The 15269-nt window shown below is 42.7% G+C and overlaps 1 protein-coding gene across 1 annotated transcript in view; it reads right to left on the bottom strand.

Annotated features, from left to right (window-relative positions):
- ZNF704 (zinc finger protein 704) overlaps positions 1-15269 on the bottom strand; it is a gene marked incomplete at both ends in the record, with an annotated part of 227770 nt that overhangs the window by 43801 nt on the left and 168700 nt on the right. The window contains one exon of the mRNA XM_080695129.1: positions 5017-5120. Coding sequence (XP_080551255.1) covers positions 5017-5120 — 104 coding nt within the window. The remainder of the gene's footprint in view (positions 1-5016; positions 5121-15269) is intronic.

The raw sequence follows: 15269 nt of genomic DNA, 5'->3' as shown, positions 1-15269 counted from the left end.
GTGTGTGTGTGTGTGTGTGTGTGTGCACGCGCACACGTGCGTGTACACACGCGGTGCCACGGCTCCTAGCTCCAATTTCAACTTAATTTTTTTGCAGTACTGAGCATGGAACCCAGAGGCATTCGACCTATGAGCTACACCCCCAGTCCTATTTTTTATTCTTTATTTTGAAACAGGGTCTCACTGAATTGCAAAGGGCCTCACTAAGTAGCTGAGGCTGTCCTGAATCGCAATTCTCCTGTCCCAGCCTTCCGAATGCTGGGATTACAAGTGTGAACCACCACGCCCAGCTTCCAATTTCAATTTTTTAAAAAAAGAATTGTTTAGCTGGGCGTGGTGATGCATGCTTGTAATCCCTGCACCTGGGAGGCTGAGACAGGAGGATCGCACAGGTTCGAAGCCAGCCTTAGCTACTTAGTGAGGCTCTCAGCAACTCAGTGAGACCCTGTTTCCAAAAAATATATAAAATAGGTCTGGGAGTATAGCCCGGAGGTAGAAAGCCTCTGGGTTCCACCCCCAGTACTACCAAAGGAGGGGGGGGGGAGAATCTTTCATAGGACTGCAATTCTTGGAATATATAGGAATTTAGTTTAGGATTTAAGACTCTAAGAGAAGCAATACTTTCTGGATAGTTATCAAAGCCATTTTCCAAGCTGCTATTATTATTATTGTCATTATTCTGTTTTGTGTTTTACATCTTACAAAGCTCACTGGCACAGTCGCAGGTACTGGTACAGCCTCCCATTTTAGAGATGAGGATCCAACACCCCCTTGGCCCTTGGCTCTCCCACCTAAGAATTAATTCCCAATCATTACTGATATGATTCAACTGACCTTTCTGCATGTGTTGGAAGACACCAGAGGAAATATTTGCTAATGTGGAGAGAGTTTTGCCTAGTTAAGAATGTCTTGCAGGGGTCTTTTAATCACCAAAGATTTGCTTTTCCTCTCAAGATGCCCAGTTTTAATTAGCATTTGTATAAATTCGACTTTCTTTTTAGATAATTTCTCTTCCATGTTTATATGTGCATTTGGAATATATTAAAACTTTATTCTAACTACAAGGAAGGGAAAAAATCCCAAAATGCCTCATTAAAAAATAGTATTGATATCTGTGTAATCGGTAATAAAGTGAAGCCTAGCATTCGTGGAGACGTTTCTTAACTACCATGCCTAATTATGCATTTCCAGCATATCCCTTAACTATGTCAAATAGAAGTTTAGCTGAAGGCATGATGTTTTAAACTGAAATAGGAGAAGTTGCCCATTTCATTACTGCAAGGTTCTGGGGGAATCAAATGGCCACTCTGGCAGGTCCACACTCTTCCAGCGTCAACAAAGCCAAATTAGCATCTCACTCCCTGCAGCTGGGTAGAGAGATGCCCTCGGTGGTCTGGAGCTGCCTTTTATGAATGAGAAGCTCCATTCAGGACAACAGGGCTTCAAGGAGAGCTTCATGGAAGGTCTTAGGTGATGGTGCCCGGTGTGAAAACCTCAGCCGGCATGTATGGGTGCCTATACACATGCCTCAGCATGCACCTGTACTGTAAAATCAAGTTCACGGTGCTCAATGTGTAAATCACACCAAAGAACTGAGTTTATTTTGCGATCTATTATTACAGTGTGATTACACTGCTTCACGTCAATGCCAGACATTAATTTGCTTACCACTTGGTGAATGATATTTCCTTTAGGAATTCTATTTAATCTCAAGGGCAAAGTGATACAGAAATGTTTTTTTTTTTTTTCCTCAGAAACAAATCAGGACTGATTCATACATTTCTTAGGGGGAGCATTTCCTTATCTTATACAAGTATTTGCCAAGAATGTAGACAAGCTCTACTGGACTCCACCTTCTTTCAGACTCACCTCCTGATGGAAGGATTCTCATCAGGCAGAGAGATGGATCACAGCCATTTCTGAATATTCACTGATAAACAATAATCCTAGAGAACAACTTTTATTGCTAAAACAGCAATGCCTTCATTTGCACAAGTTATTTTCCCTATTTAAAAATTATACTTCCTATTGCAGACTAAATGAGAGATATCAGACAATTTGGGGTTTTAAGTGAAGTAGTTACTTTTTTTTTGGTGGTACTGGGGTTCCTGGAAACCCTTCTACCTCTGGGCTACACTCCCAGACCTATTTTTATACTTTTTATTTGGAAACAGGGTCTCTTAAGCCAGCGCAGCTGGCTTCGAACCTGCGCGATCCTCCTGTCTCCGCCTCCCAAGCGCGGAGATTACAAGCGTGCGCCACCAAGCCCGGCAAGTAGTTACTTTTTAAGCAATAAATGAATACCAAATAATAGTCTACTACTGTGCTAACAAAAGTTTGCACTGAAGGATCAAAAAGTTTAATTCTAACCTTCAAGCATAAAGGAGCACTAAAGATGTTCTCAATTTTAAAAATTTGCTGGTAAAAATAATTATTAATTTTAAATATTATTTTTTTCTTTAAGGATTCCATCTCTTTCCTCAACTATATTTTGGGGTGCCTCGAATTTTCCTTTTATGCATTCTTTGTCAGTACTGTCAGGCTGAAAAAGGCAAAGCAGGATACTTGTTTGCCAAGAGGCCCCAGAAGAGAAGGGCTTGCCTCATTTCTGGAGCACTGAGCTCTTCGGTAGGTAAGGCAGGCAGCACGAGCTTGTAGGAAGGTGTGGGCACTTACTGACTCATGGCATTGATTTGAATTCCAGCATCACGATCGCTCTTTCCATTCATTTCTAATGGGGTTGGAATAGATTTGGAGGAGGACTCACTGGATGTTCCATGAGTTTAACATCTCATGCTTACAACCAAACTGCATGTGAACCACAGCCCAGTCTCAAGATCCACTGTGCTGGTTTTGGGAGGTTTCCCTCTATAGTAAGTCTCTTTCAATGGGCTCAGTGCAGTACATTTCAGTGCACTGAACTCTGGCTTTCTCTGGAGGGAGTGAGTTCTCTGTGAATGATCCTGCCAAGCTGCTAGTGACCTTCTTAATACAAAATGCAGTTTTATGCATGCTCAACTCTAGGAAGCATCAGAATTCTCTCCTTTGAAACACACTACATTCCCTAGGTTTCCTCTACCTCTTTGGTTACCCATTAGGCTCTTCCTGGGCTGTTTTTCTAGTAATTCCTTACATGATGGCAGCCTCCTCATGGAGCTCTGCTTCTCCACAGCTCTCTCAGGGCAATCTCCTCTGCTCTTGAAGCTCCAACATGCTGCCTTCTTCGGATCTCTCTCCCAGGCTGCATCTAAATCTCCATGGTATGTTGCCTCTTACAATCCTCACACTGCATACATTAAATCTGTTTCAAACAGGACCTATCATCTTTCTCAGCAATCCGCCTCTTGCCACAGACTTTCACCAATAAACCTATTCCTCTGCCTTTGTTGCCCCTCCCTGGCTGGCGCTCACCAACTGCCTGGAAGTCACCATTGATCCACCTTCTCTGTAACCCTCTCTGTTCTTCATCAAACCCTGTTAATTCCACTTTCTTCACCTTTCTCAGGTCCTATTCCGACCCAATTTTACTACAAGTTCAGGCCACCCATATGTATGGCATTTCTAATTTGTGAATTGGTGTGCCTGTAATCCAAATCCTATTTTTCTGTTTCTTGGATCTTTTTGTTTGTTTGTTTGTTTTTGGTGGTACTGGGGTTCCTGGAAACCCTTCTACCTCCGGGCTATACTCCCAGACCTATTTTTATACTTTTTTATTTGGAAACAGGGTCTCTTAAGCCAGGGTGGCTGGCTTCGAACCTGCGTGATCCTCCTGTCTCCGCCTCCCAAGCGCGGGGATTACAAGCATGCACCACCATGCCTGGCTTCTTGGATCATTTTAATGATTCTCAGATTCTCCCAATAAAGTCCCAACTCCACTCTGGGCACATGACCCATAGTGGTAAAGCTCTTGTTACGTATTCCACTGCCTGCCCTCCTGATTTATCAGACTAATTTTACAAAACAATATTATATCATGAGTAAGAGAGTGGAATCTAGAATCCAAAACATATGAACAAGAATTTTCAGTCAATTGTTATGTACCCCTGTTAACTAATTTGCATAATATGGACAAGAATTTTCAGTCAATTGTTACGTACCCCTGTTAACTAATTTGTAAAATATGGATAATAACATCTCAAAGCACTGTTTGGAGAATTACATAAGACAAAGCAAGCACAGTAGTTGGCGCACTGTAAGTAACCAATAAATGCTAGCCACTAATGTGGCTATGATTGATAGTCTATTTCGTCCCCCCCCCCCAACAGTATACTATCTAAAAGTATGGACACAATTTTCCAGTGATAAATTCAAGTCATCTAGACGTAGATAGTACTTGATAAATATGTATTAAATTATTGAATGGACCAGCTGGGCGTGGTGGTGCATGTTTGTGATCCCAGCATTTGGGAGGCTGAGACAGGAGGATCGGGGTTTGTGGACAGCCTCAGCTTAGTGAGGCCCTTTGCAACTCAGTGAGACCCTGCTTCCAAATAAAGAATAAAAAATAGGGCTGGGGGTATAGCTTGGAGATAGAATGCCCCTGGATTCCATTCCCTAATACTGCAAAAATTAATTAATTAATTAATGGACTAGATAATTTTCCTTGAGTAAGAAGTCTGGGATAAAGATTTTAAAAAATATTTAGTCTTCAGTGAGTTCTTTGACCCAACAATCTCCCCCATCAAATAGAAATAATGCTAGGGAAAAATAACTTCATTAGAGCAGTCTCCATTTACCTTGGAGAAAAGGAGCACATATACTGAACATATGCGCTCTAGAAAGGCAGAAAACAAGTAAGCAAAGTGACAGAACCCAGGATGTGAGCTGACGGGGCGGGTGGAGAAGATGCAATGGGTGCCCAGGAAGATGTGGAGGAGGCCCATGCCCTGGGCTCTCCATTTCATCCATATTTCCTGCTTCAAGATTAACTGGACATTAAATAGGAATGAGAAACCTCAAAGAGAGGCCCTGCTCTTGGCATCAAAGGGCCCTTCCCTAACTCACATCTAGGCTTACCATTTGGCCGCACAGGAGGGCTTCGGACCAAAGGGCTAGTTGACAAGCTGGTTAGTACCATGGCTGCCGTCACCTTGTCCATGTCTAGTTCCTCTGAAGATTTCCTGAAAAACAGGAAAGGGTATCGTTAACCATGCCTACTCCATCTCCGCTGTGGGCCAAGGGAGTTCCTACTCCCACACATCACTTCTTTAACTCCTCTCCATAGAAACAAATGGTCTTTAGCTTTCTTTCACAGATGGAGAAGCTGAAGTCCAAGAGGTTAGTGATTCAGTCAACGTCACGAGTATGAGGAGGAGAAGGAGGATGCCTTCACTCACTGTCCATTTAAAAAATTTTTTCTCTTCTTTTGTGGTACTAGGGATGGATCCCAGGGGCATTCTACCTCTGAGCTATACCCCCAGCCCCATTTTATTTATTTATTTATTTTATTTTATTTATTTATTTATTTTATTTTATTTTATTTTATTTTATTTTATTTTTTTTTTGGTGGTACTGGGGTTCCTGGAAGCCCTTCTACCTCCGGGCTATGCTCCCAGACCTATTTTATACCTTTTTTTTTTTTTTTTTAAATTTGGAAACAGGGTCTCTTAAGCCAGCACGGCTGGCTTCGAACCTGAGCGATCCTCCTGTCTCCATCTCCCAAGTGCAGGGATTACAAGCATGTGCCACCATGCCCAGCTTATTTTTTTATTTTGAAACAGTGTCTAACTAAGTTGCAGAGGGCCTCACTCAATAGCTGGGACTGGAACCTGCAATTCTCTTGTCTCAGCCTCCCAAGTACTTGGGTTAAAAGCGTGAACCACTACCCTGGCTTCAGTGTTCATTTAACTACAGTCTGAGCATGCTAAGGGGCTGGTTACTATCCAGGGAATAAGGGAAACATGGTGGACAACAGACAACATTCTTCCCTTTGTGGAGCTCATAGAATGATGGGAAGAAACACAACTGCCAATAAACAAACCCAAACAGTTCCTGACAGTAAGTGCTGTGCTCGGGGGAACCTGCCATTGGCCCTGTGTGGCTGCACTGAAGTGGCCAGGAAAGCTCAGAGGAGGTGGCCCCTCAGCTGAAATGAGGTGAGGAGGAGCTGGTTTCCAGGGTGGGATGCTCAGAGGAGGCAGGGAAGCAGGGATGCAGAGGAACCCCATGATAAGAAGGGGAGGCTGGTGCTCATTCAGAGTCCTGTGGCGTGAAAGCTGTTTCAATTTTCTTTTAAGTGGAAGGGGAAGTCACCGGAAGGCTTTCAGCAGATCTAGTAACCTAGTATGATTAATATTTGTAAAAATAATACCTGAAATGCCATATGGAGAATGAATTTCAGGGAGGGCAGAGCAGAAAAGAAAGGCCAGTAGGAGATGATTGCCAGGAGCCTGGGGTAGGGAGGGGAGAGCAGTGGCTTGTGCCATAGGGGTGGGGTAGTGACAGGTAACAACTGGACTGGCTGATGTGCTGGGTGGGCAGGCAAGCAAAAGGGAGGGTCTGAGATGGCCTTAAGTGCTGGCCTGAGTACTAGCTTAAAGCTGGAGGAGACATGTGACTGGGAGTGTTCAAACTCCAGTTTAGGTTTTTCTTTCTTGCACCCTCCTCCAATCTCTTTGGTCTCGATAAATGGCTCTAGCTAATGCTTAAACCAATATCTGAAGCCATCCCAGATTAGGCTACAGGAATGGTTACCATATTGTGAAAGCAAAGAGCCACTGGTAAATATTCCCTGAGATGAAGAGCTTGCTCTGGCTCATTAATTCTGCCCAGTTAGCCCTGAATAAAGGTGCATAACGTCATAGTTATGGTGACTGGAGTCAGCTATTCAAGCTGGTTTCAATAAAAGAACTTAAAACTCAGAGGCAAAAATTTATGTAGTACATTGACATCTCACTTCCTGAGAGAGGATCATTTTCCAATTAAAGAATAGTTGAGGAAGCACAATAGAGGATTAATAAACCATATCCACAAACGAACTGTCACTTTGACAAATGTGGCTTTCCTTCACAAGGTGTGTGTATAGCCTGTAAAAGCAATGAATTCTTAAGAGTTAGAAACTCCTGGGCAGGGTGGTGCATGCTTGTAATCCCAGTACTTGGGAGACAGGAGGGTCGCAGATTCACAGCCAGCCTCAACTACTCAGGCAACTGAGGCTCTCTGAAACTTAATGAGAATCTGTTTCAAAATAAAAAATAAAATGGGGCTGTGAGTGTAGCTTGGAGGTAGAAAGCCCCTGGGTTCAAGCCCTTGTAACACACACACACACACACACACACACACACACACACACACACACACACTTCATAGTATTGACTCACAACATAGTTCGGGGAAAAAGAAAATTTTTAAACTGGAGAAAAATCTCATGGTTCCCAATTTTGAGTGATTGCTCAATTAATTTCATCACAAAGTTAGCAAAAAAAAATTGTTAAGTCTGGCTCTCTGATGTCCACTATGATACTAAATTATTCAGCAAAGCCTACTCTTTCAGTCCAAGGTACCAAGAGATGGAAAGCTTTGAAATTTCCCTCTGTAATTCTTCTCAAAGCACCTTATGCCCTTTCTCAGCAAACTGTTTCATCAAAAGATAAATTACTTATTTCAGCCACTGGCAATTAAAAATACTTTTATAAAGCAAGCTTGAGAGTGCACAATAAAATCCCATCCACAGACATTTTCAAGAAAATTTCATACATTTAGGGAAAATAAAATCCTGCTAATTCATTTGGAATGTGATTTAAAATTTTACAGTAGTCACAATTTACAAGATCCTTGCACTTGGGATTACAAGTGATGTGTTTCCTTCAGAATTTAAGCCTCTAGAAAACAGCACCAGAGAAAGGCTCCAGAGCACTTGCAGGTAGCTCTAAGTGTTTTCTTGGCTCAGTTTCTCCATGTACTTATGATCATAGAGGGAAGGAAAAAGTGAGGCCTCAAAGGAGAGAGGTTTTCTAGATGGACCGTGGGCTCCTCCAGCTCCAGGGATACACCACTGTTGCTACCTATGGGCAGGCACTTCTACCATCTCTTCCAAGACCAAATTATAGGAGCTGATTCTCTTTCCAAGGGCCAACTTTTTCTATTACTAACAAAAACTATGAGAATCAGGATAAGAGGTCCAACCACCTGGTCTAGAAGAATGCCATAACTATAAGGAGAAGGTCCACTTGCCTTCTCCTGATTCCTAAAGAGACTTGCTGTACACTCATGCATGCATATGTATAAATGTGTGTGTGTGTGTGTGTGTGTGTGCGTGCGCACGAGCATGTGTAAACCAAGGGCCTATACCACAAACCTGTACTGCAAACCTTTTTATTTTTTATTATGAAAAAGAGTCTTGCTAAGTTGAGGTTGTCCTTCAACCTGAAATCCTCCTGTCTCAGCCTCCCAAGTACTGGAATTACAGGTGTGTGCCACCACATCTGGCTCCTCTCAACATCTTAATCCCAGGAACCTGTTCTTCTCTCCTCTTTTAATTCACTTTTCATTCCTTTTTTGATTTTTTTATACTTAAGGTGAACACTTTGTTTTGAAGGTCTAACTGATCATTCAAAAGCTGATATATGTGTTTTTAATTGTGAAGACCAATCGAGAATGTACCATTATATAATGTACATTTAAGCTGAGCATGGTGGCACATGCTTGTAATCTCAGTACTTGGGAGGCTGAGACAGGAGGATTGCAGGTTCGAGCATAGCCTTTGCAACTTAGTGAGACCCTGTTTCAAAATATAAAAATAAAATAGGTAGGGCTGGGAGTGTAGCTCAGATAGTATGCTGAGGTTCAGTCTCCTGTATGATGCATGCACAAAATGTTCATTTATTTTGCACTGTCCAAATCTACTACTACATTTCAAAATAATCATTTAGCACTACAAAGGAAATTTTCAATGAGGAATTGAAAGAATAAATATTAGTATAATCAGAGTGATTATCCAGATACTAATAATCTGTATCTGGATTACCTTTAAGTTTTCCATTGCCATTGGAGATCAACAACAATAAGAAAATCAAAGAAATATGTGGTCAATGATGAAGTTAATGTATATTTCTCAAAGAGTCGTGCTACGTGAAACATTACCAGATGATATGGCCTTGTGCTGAGTTGTGTTTTTGTTTTTATCTTTGTTTAATTTCTTTTGGTACAGTACCATCTAATTACTGATTAATTGGTGCTGCAAATTCAAATCCTTATAATTAAACATGAAGAGATGATACACAAAGTGGGATCTGTTATACTTTGAGAAAACTGCTGCAAAGGCCTGGTAGATTTAGAATTGTTGGGAAAGAAAGGCACTAGAGGTAATATTATTAAATATTCTTTCCTAATTTGAAATTAAATTTGAATCTACTATTGAAAACCTCCTTACCAATCACATGTTTACTAAGGCTGGGGCTTTTCAATTAATCTTTCCTCCCAACTTATTTACTATGAAACTAATAATATTTGGAATTGTTTTTAAATGACAATGATGGCACTGCTTATTGTCACTCTATGCCATTTATCCTTTAAATTGACCTGGCTTCTTCAGATGAACAGGAGGTCACAAAGGGAGAATCACATCTGGGGATGGCAGCAGTAAGTAAAACTATGGCTTGCTAGGAGATAGTGTAGGATTTCTATGAGAAGGAGGTAGCGGGAGATAGGGGTGGTGGCAGAGCCTGGGCCACATCTTAGACTTTGTATGCTACACTGAGTGGTTTCTTGTATCCACGTAAACAAAAGGAAGCCACTCGACATACATGAACCTCAGTGAGAGATAACAACTCTGTATTTTAGAAACATGCCAAAAAGGAAAACAATGAAAAGTGTTATGGTTTGGATCTGGAATGCTCCCCAGTTATGGTTAGATATAGAATGTCCCCTGAAAGAGCTCACGTGTTGATGTTCAGAGCTGATGTAACGAGGGCTGTAATCTCATCAGTGGGTAAATCCACTGAAATAGATTTATTACTAAGTTATAACCCAGGCAGGTGGGGTGTGGCTGGAGGAGGTGGGTCCCTAGGGGTGTGGCCTTAGAGACTATGTGTGTGTCTTTGAACCCCCTTTGCTTGCGTGCTCTCTCTTGCGCTGGGCATCCATGATGTGAGAGCAGGGCTCTTGCTCTCTCCCTCTCTCTGCTTCCCACTGCCAAGTCCTGAGCTCTGCTGATGTTAACAGGCCTAACATGGACTGAGATCCTGAAATCTCTAGAACTATGAGCAAATAAATTTTCTGCCTCTAAATTGTGATGGTCAGGAATTCTGGATTATAGCAGTGAGAATGCTAATGGAAGTACCCCCAAAACTTAGGTGTTAAAAGGACTGTCCCTAACACCCAAGGTGCAGAGTGGGGCTTTTAGACAACAATTAGATTGTGAGGACTCTGATATAATCAGTTAATTATCCATTTGATGGATGAATATATTTGAGCTGGATAGGCTACTGCGAAGTGGGGCCTGGTTGTACGAAATCAGTCACTGGGGACATGCCATGGGAAGAGTTTTTCTTCTCAGGTCCTCTCTTCCTGACAACCACGAGCGGAGCTTTCCTGTGCCATACTGTTCTACCATGACGATCTGCCTCACTTGAGGCCCAAAGCAGTGGAGCTGGCCAACCATGGAGATTTTGAAGCCATGAGCTTGAATAAATCTTACCTCCTCTACATTGTTCTTATATTTTGGTTGTAGCAATGTAAAGCTGAGTATTTCATACAAGGGAAGAAACTAAAGGCAAGTTATTCAGTTGAATAAAGTCTTAAGTACAAAGTATCATAGTACAAGGACCCATGGATTCTATTCAGTCTGATTACAGATTTCTGCTGTTCATGTGTTTTGAACCTCTGTAGGAAAAGGCAGTAAGGATAATGGTTAAAAGTGTAGCTCTGGAATGAGTTAGATCATGTGGCTTTAAATCTAGTCTCTGCACTGGTACTTGTACAGCCTTGGGTAAATTCCTTAAACTCCAAGTGTCTTTAGCTTTGTTTCTCATCTGAATAAAGAGCACAGAATTAGGTTTCTTGGAGAGATTTAAATGAGAAAATGTACATGAGCACCAACTTGAACCTTGCTCACAGTCCAAGTTCCAGGGATGTTAGTTACTGCTGCCCTTTGAATTCAAGAACACACACATACAAGTATCCCCCATGAAAGAGGAAAATATTCACTGCTCTTATTAAACACCAGCACAAGTAGTTGTTGCTTCTCTTTTTTAGGGGTGGTGGTGGATATTATTTTTCATAAAGGACAAAACTGTTATTACAACTTCATAAGTTTCTCCGTAATTGGTGTGATTCTAGTGCATGGAAGAGCATCTGCTGGGCCCTTTGCCAGGGCTTCCAACAGGTGCTGTGATCAAGATACATCTTTGTACCTCATGACACTGTGCAAATAGCCAAATTCCAGAGTGCCTGTGTGAATTTTATGCTAAGAGTGTAAGCTTTCAGCATTCACTGTTGGAGCATGTACTATGTGAGAGAGGCTATGCTACATTTTAGAATCACAGTCTCCATAAAAAGAAAGTCTCTGCCTCCTAAGGTCAGGCTAGTGGAGAACCAGACCTTGCCAATCAATCAATCAATCAATCAATCAATCTCAATCTCTCTCTCTCTCTCACACACACACACACACACACACACACACACACACACACACGCCAACATGCATAGGTTGTAGGCAAGGACAGGTAGCATGGATTTCATGAGGATCTACCTAGTTGGTTAGGGGATGGATGAGCTTCTGGTGGTAGAAGAGCCATGGTAAGCCTGCCTCAAAAAAGGATGGAAACAGGTGGCACATGCCTGTAATCCCAGTACTTGGTAGACTAAGACAGGAGGATCATGGTTCAAAGCCAGCAATTTAGTGAGACCCTGTTTCAAAAAGGGCTGGGGGTTTAGCTCAGAGGTAGAATGTCCCTGGGTTCAATCCCCAGCATCACAAACAAACAAACAAACAAACAAACAAACAAACAAAAACAGAAGGACTGAGGTGGTGTGCAGTGTGCCCAGGAAAGGACAGCTGGGGGGGGGCTTCTGTGAGGGTTCTCATCCTTGTCATTAAGGCCCAGGAAGGCAATGAAGTGGTCTGAGCAGAATGGGTTGGGGAGAACCTGGGTAAGGTTCATGTGATGCTATCAGATTTGCTTTTCAAAAAGCTCACTCTGGCTGCTGTGTGGAAAATGAGTTTCTTGGATTTGACAGACAATCTTTTATCTGAGGAATTGATTGCCTGGTGACTGTGTTAGCAAGCTGCTGACTGACATCATCTGTGACACGAAGGGGCAGTCAGCAAAGCGCAGGTAGCATGGTGGATGTGGCCCCAGCCCCCAGGCCTCATGCATGGGTGGGCAGCAGGGCTGGCATGACCCCGTGCGCTCAGCCGTGCCATGCTTACAAGGTCAGCTATTGTCTGTGTCTCAAGAAGCCTTTTCTTTTGCGCTATTTCATGTCTGAATACTGCCTGCTTGGAGGTACATACAAACATGGTCTCCTCCAGTTAGACCCACCAGCTAACAGACAGCAGTTTCACACCCCAGAGAGCCACACAAGGCATTTATCTGCAATTAAAGTAAGAAATGGAAATAAAAATTAATAATACTTAAATTACCACTAATCTAGTTCCTTAGCAACTACTGAAATCTGCTGTCTAGACCAAGTTTAAAATCTGTGATCACTTTAAAATAATAACATCTGAAAATAAAACTTCTTCTATTGAAAAGGCTATAGTAACTATCCCCACTCTTGGAATTCCAGGAAAGCTTTTACTAAAAGTTCGGGAAAGCAAGAGTCAGTATCTATTAAATGTGATTAAGCACAAAACACTTTATTTTCTTTCTAAAGAAATTTTGTAGCAAAAGTGGCAAATGTTTACTTCTTTAATTTTAGCTGCTGTTTCTTTTAAGGTTGTAGGGAAGATTAGGGAAGTTGCTGATGGCAACAGAGTGTTCCATAACCTTGATCAAACAAGATGGAAAAATTAGAGTAAATATATCCCAATACATAAGGCAGTAACAGACCAGGATTTCTGAAACCGGCTGTGGTAAAAGATCATTTTTAAGGAGTTTCTAAGCTGTCATGGATTGATACTTTTATAGAATGTAAGAAAGCAGTGAAGGCAAGTTTGTTAAACTACTAGGAGATGGGCGAAGCAGAGAGGGTAGAAGAGGAGCAAAGGTAAAGTCGCTGGGCCACAGATGTGGGGCTGGGTACTGGGTAGCCACGTCATCCAGGCAATGGCAGGATGGAGGAGGAGAGGAAAACTGTGTCCAGGTGGCTCAAACCTTCAGCGAAGGAGGAATGACCGGGATGTCAACAGAGTGGAGGAAGGAGAGAGCTGGAAGAAGCCTCCAAGCAGCAGGACTTGCTGGAGAGTGATTGAATAGGGAGGGGGGTGTGGCTCAGAGGTAAAGTGTTTGCCTAGCATGTGTGAGGCCTGGCTTCAGTCCTCAGCACCAGGAAAAAAGAAGAAAAAGAAAAAAAAAAAAAGGAAAAAAAAAAAAAAAGGAACAATGGCTTATTAACAGCAATGGGACATGGAGAAATGATTTCCTGGGAGTTCCCTCCTGCCCACCAGGATGAGATACGAACCCCTGTGCAGCAACACCTGGCCTCCTCTCCTCTGGGTCTCCTTGTTCTTCATTTCCTCACAAGCCTTATGCCAGCTCATGGACATTCTCCTTGAGAAGGCTCACTCTCTCCTCCAAGACCTCTGCATGAGCTCTGTCCCCTGCTCCACCTGGCGTCTAGTCCACCTGCCCTCATTACTCGGCTCAGTCCCTCTTCCAGAGGCTTCCTTCCACTGCACTGTCCTGCCAGAGTCCTGGCTTCCCCTCTCATCTTGTAGGGTTCCTTGTGCTCTCCTCTGTGCACAACCTTCCTGAAGATCAGGGCTTTGTCCTGCATCTCTCTTGTCTCAGGACCTAGAACAAACCCTTGCATGGGGATAGTTATTCACGAAGGTTGTTGGGACAGAGTAGCATTAACTAGTGGTGACCGTTGCTGAGGGGTGGCAGGGAGCAGCACAGAAACCTCTAGAGTTTTCCTCTATTCCCATTCCCTCACCTTGTTAGACCTGGTGATTTATTCAGTTCCTCTGATGGAAAACAATTTCTAAAATACTCAGCTATTAAATAAATTGTTCACACAAATATTTTGAACTAGCCCTAAAGAATGTTGGCCTATCAAGGCAAAATTGATTTTGTTTCAGCATCTATGATGATTCTTTTATATTCATAAAGGCTCTGGGACCCATCAGTGAACTCCAGAATGTCAGCAAGAACATTATTAAATAATAAGTCTCGAATCCCCTGAAAACAATTCTGTGATTAGCTGGACTTCTCGATGTGAGCAGGCTGCAAAGTGAAGCTCAGGGATGCATCTCGGACATCCCTCAGTGGCTGTTGTGCTTTGTAGGTTTGGCGCTTTTGATTGCAGCCAACGTGTTCTCCTGGGAGTCACAAGGCCAGTCTTAAATCCACGCACTTTTCTGCAAACACAAAGCCTTTGTGCACATCTGAGCAGCCTTCCGGGACTGCCATTTAGATACTGCGTGATGAAAACAGATGACCAGAGGGAACATGACAAGTGCCTCAGTTTTTCTGAAAGTGTGTTTTGTGTGTTTCTGTGTGCCTGTGTCTGTGGGTCCTGTGTGTGTTTGTGCGTAAGTCTGTGTATCTGTGAATGCCTGTAGGTTTGAATCCATGTGCATATCTGTGTCCTGTTTACCTCTGTATATGCATCTGTTAGTCTCCCTGTGAACATATATCTATACCTGTGGCCTATGTGTATCTGTGTGAATCTGTATGTTTCTATCTCTGTGTGTGGAAGAAGAGGAGTGGGAAGGGACTATCCCTGGGCCCCATCTCTTGTGCAGGGACAGCTAGCCTTCTCCTTTTCAGCTCAGCTTGCAGAATGGCAAAGTCCTTGATTGCTTCTCTGTCCCACTAAGCATGTGCCTGCTACTCAGCAAGGCCAGTGGAAGGCTGTTGCTCTCTCTCCAGGAAGGTTTTGGCTGAGCTGCTGTCTATCTAGGCTGTCTGCCAGTCAGTCCTGGTGTCCTGGGGAGCACCTTGTTCAGGCAGGGCCTGCCATTTGTGCTGGGGCAGCAGGGCCCATGCTAATGGGGTTGAGGTGCCCTATGTCATTTGGGAAGCCTGTAGGTTAACAATCTGGCTGAAAAATGTCATAGTTTTCCTCAAAAAGAAAACTGTAATCAAAATTGCATCTCTCATTTTTATATTGTGTCCAAGCTGGGTCATTCCTGATATATTGGTGGGGTTAATTACGTTATTGCT

The sequence above is a fragment of the Muscardinus avellanarius genome (genome assembly GCF_963383645.1).
Source record: "Muscardinus avellanarius genome assembly, chromosome: 4".
Lineage (NCBI taxonomy): Eukaryota > Metazoa > Chordata > Mammalia > Rodentia > Gliridae > Muscardinus > Muscardinus avellanarius.
The sequence above is the reverse complement of the archived record's forward strand: the minus strand, read 5'-3'. Positions and strand labels throughout refer to the sequence as shown.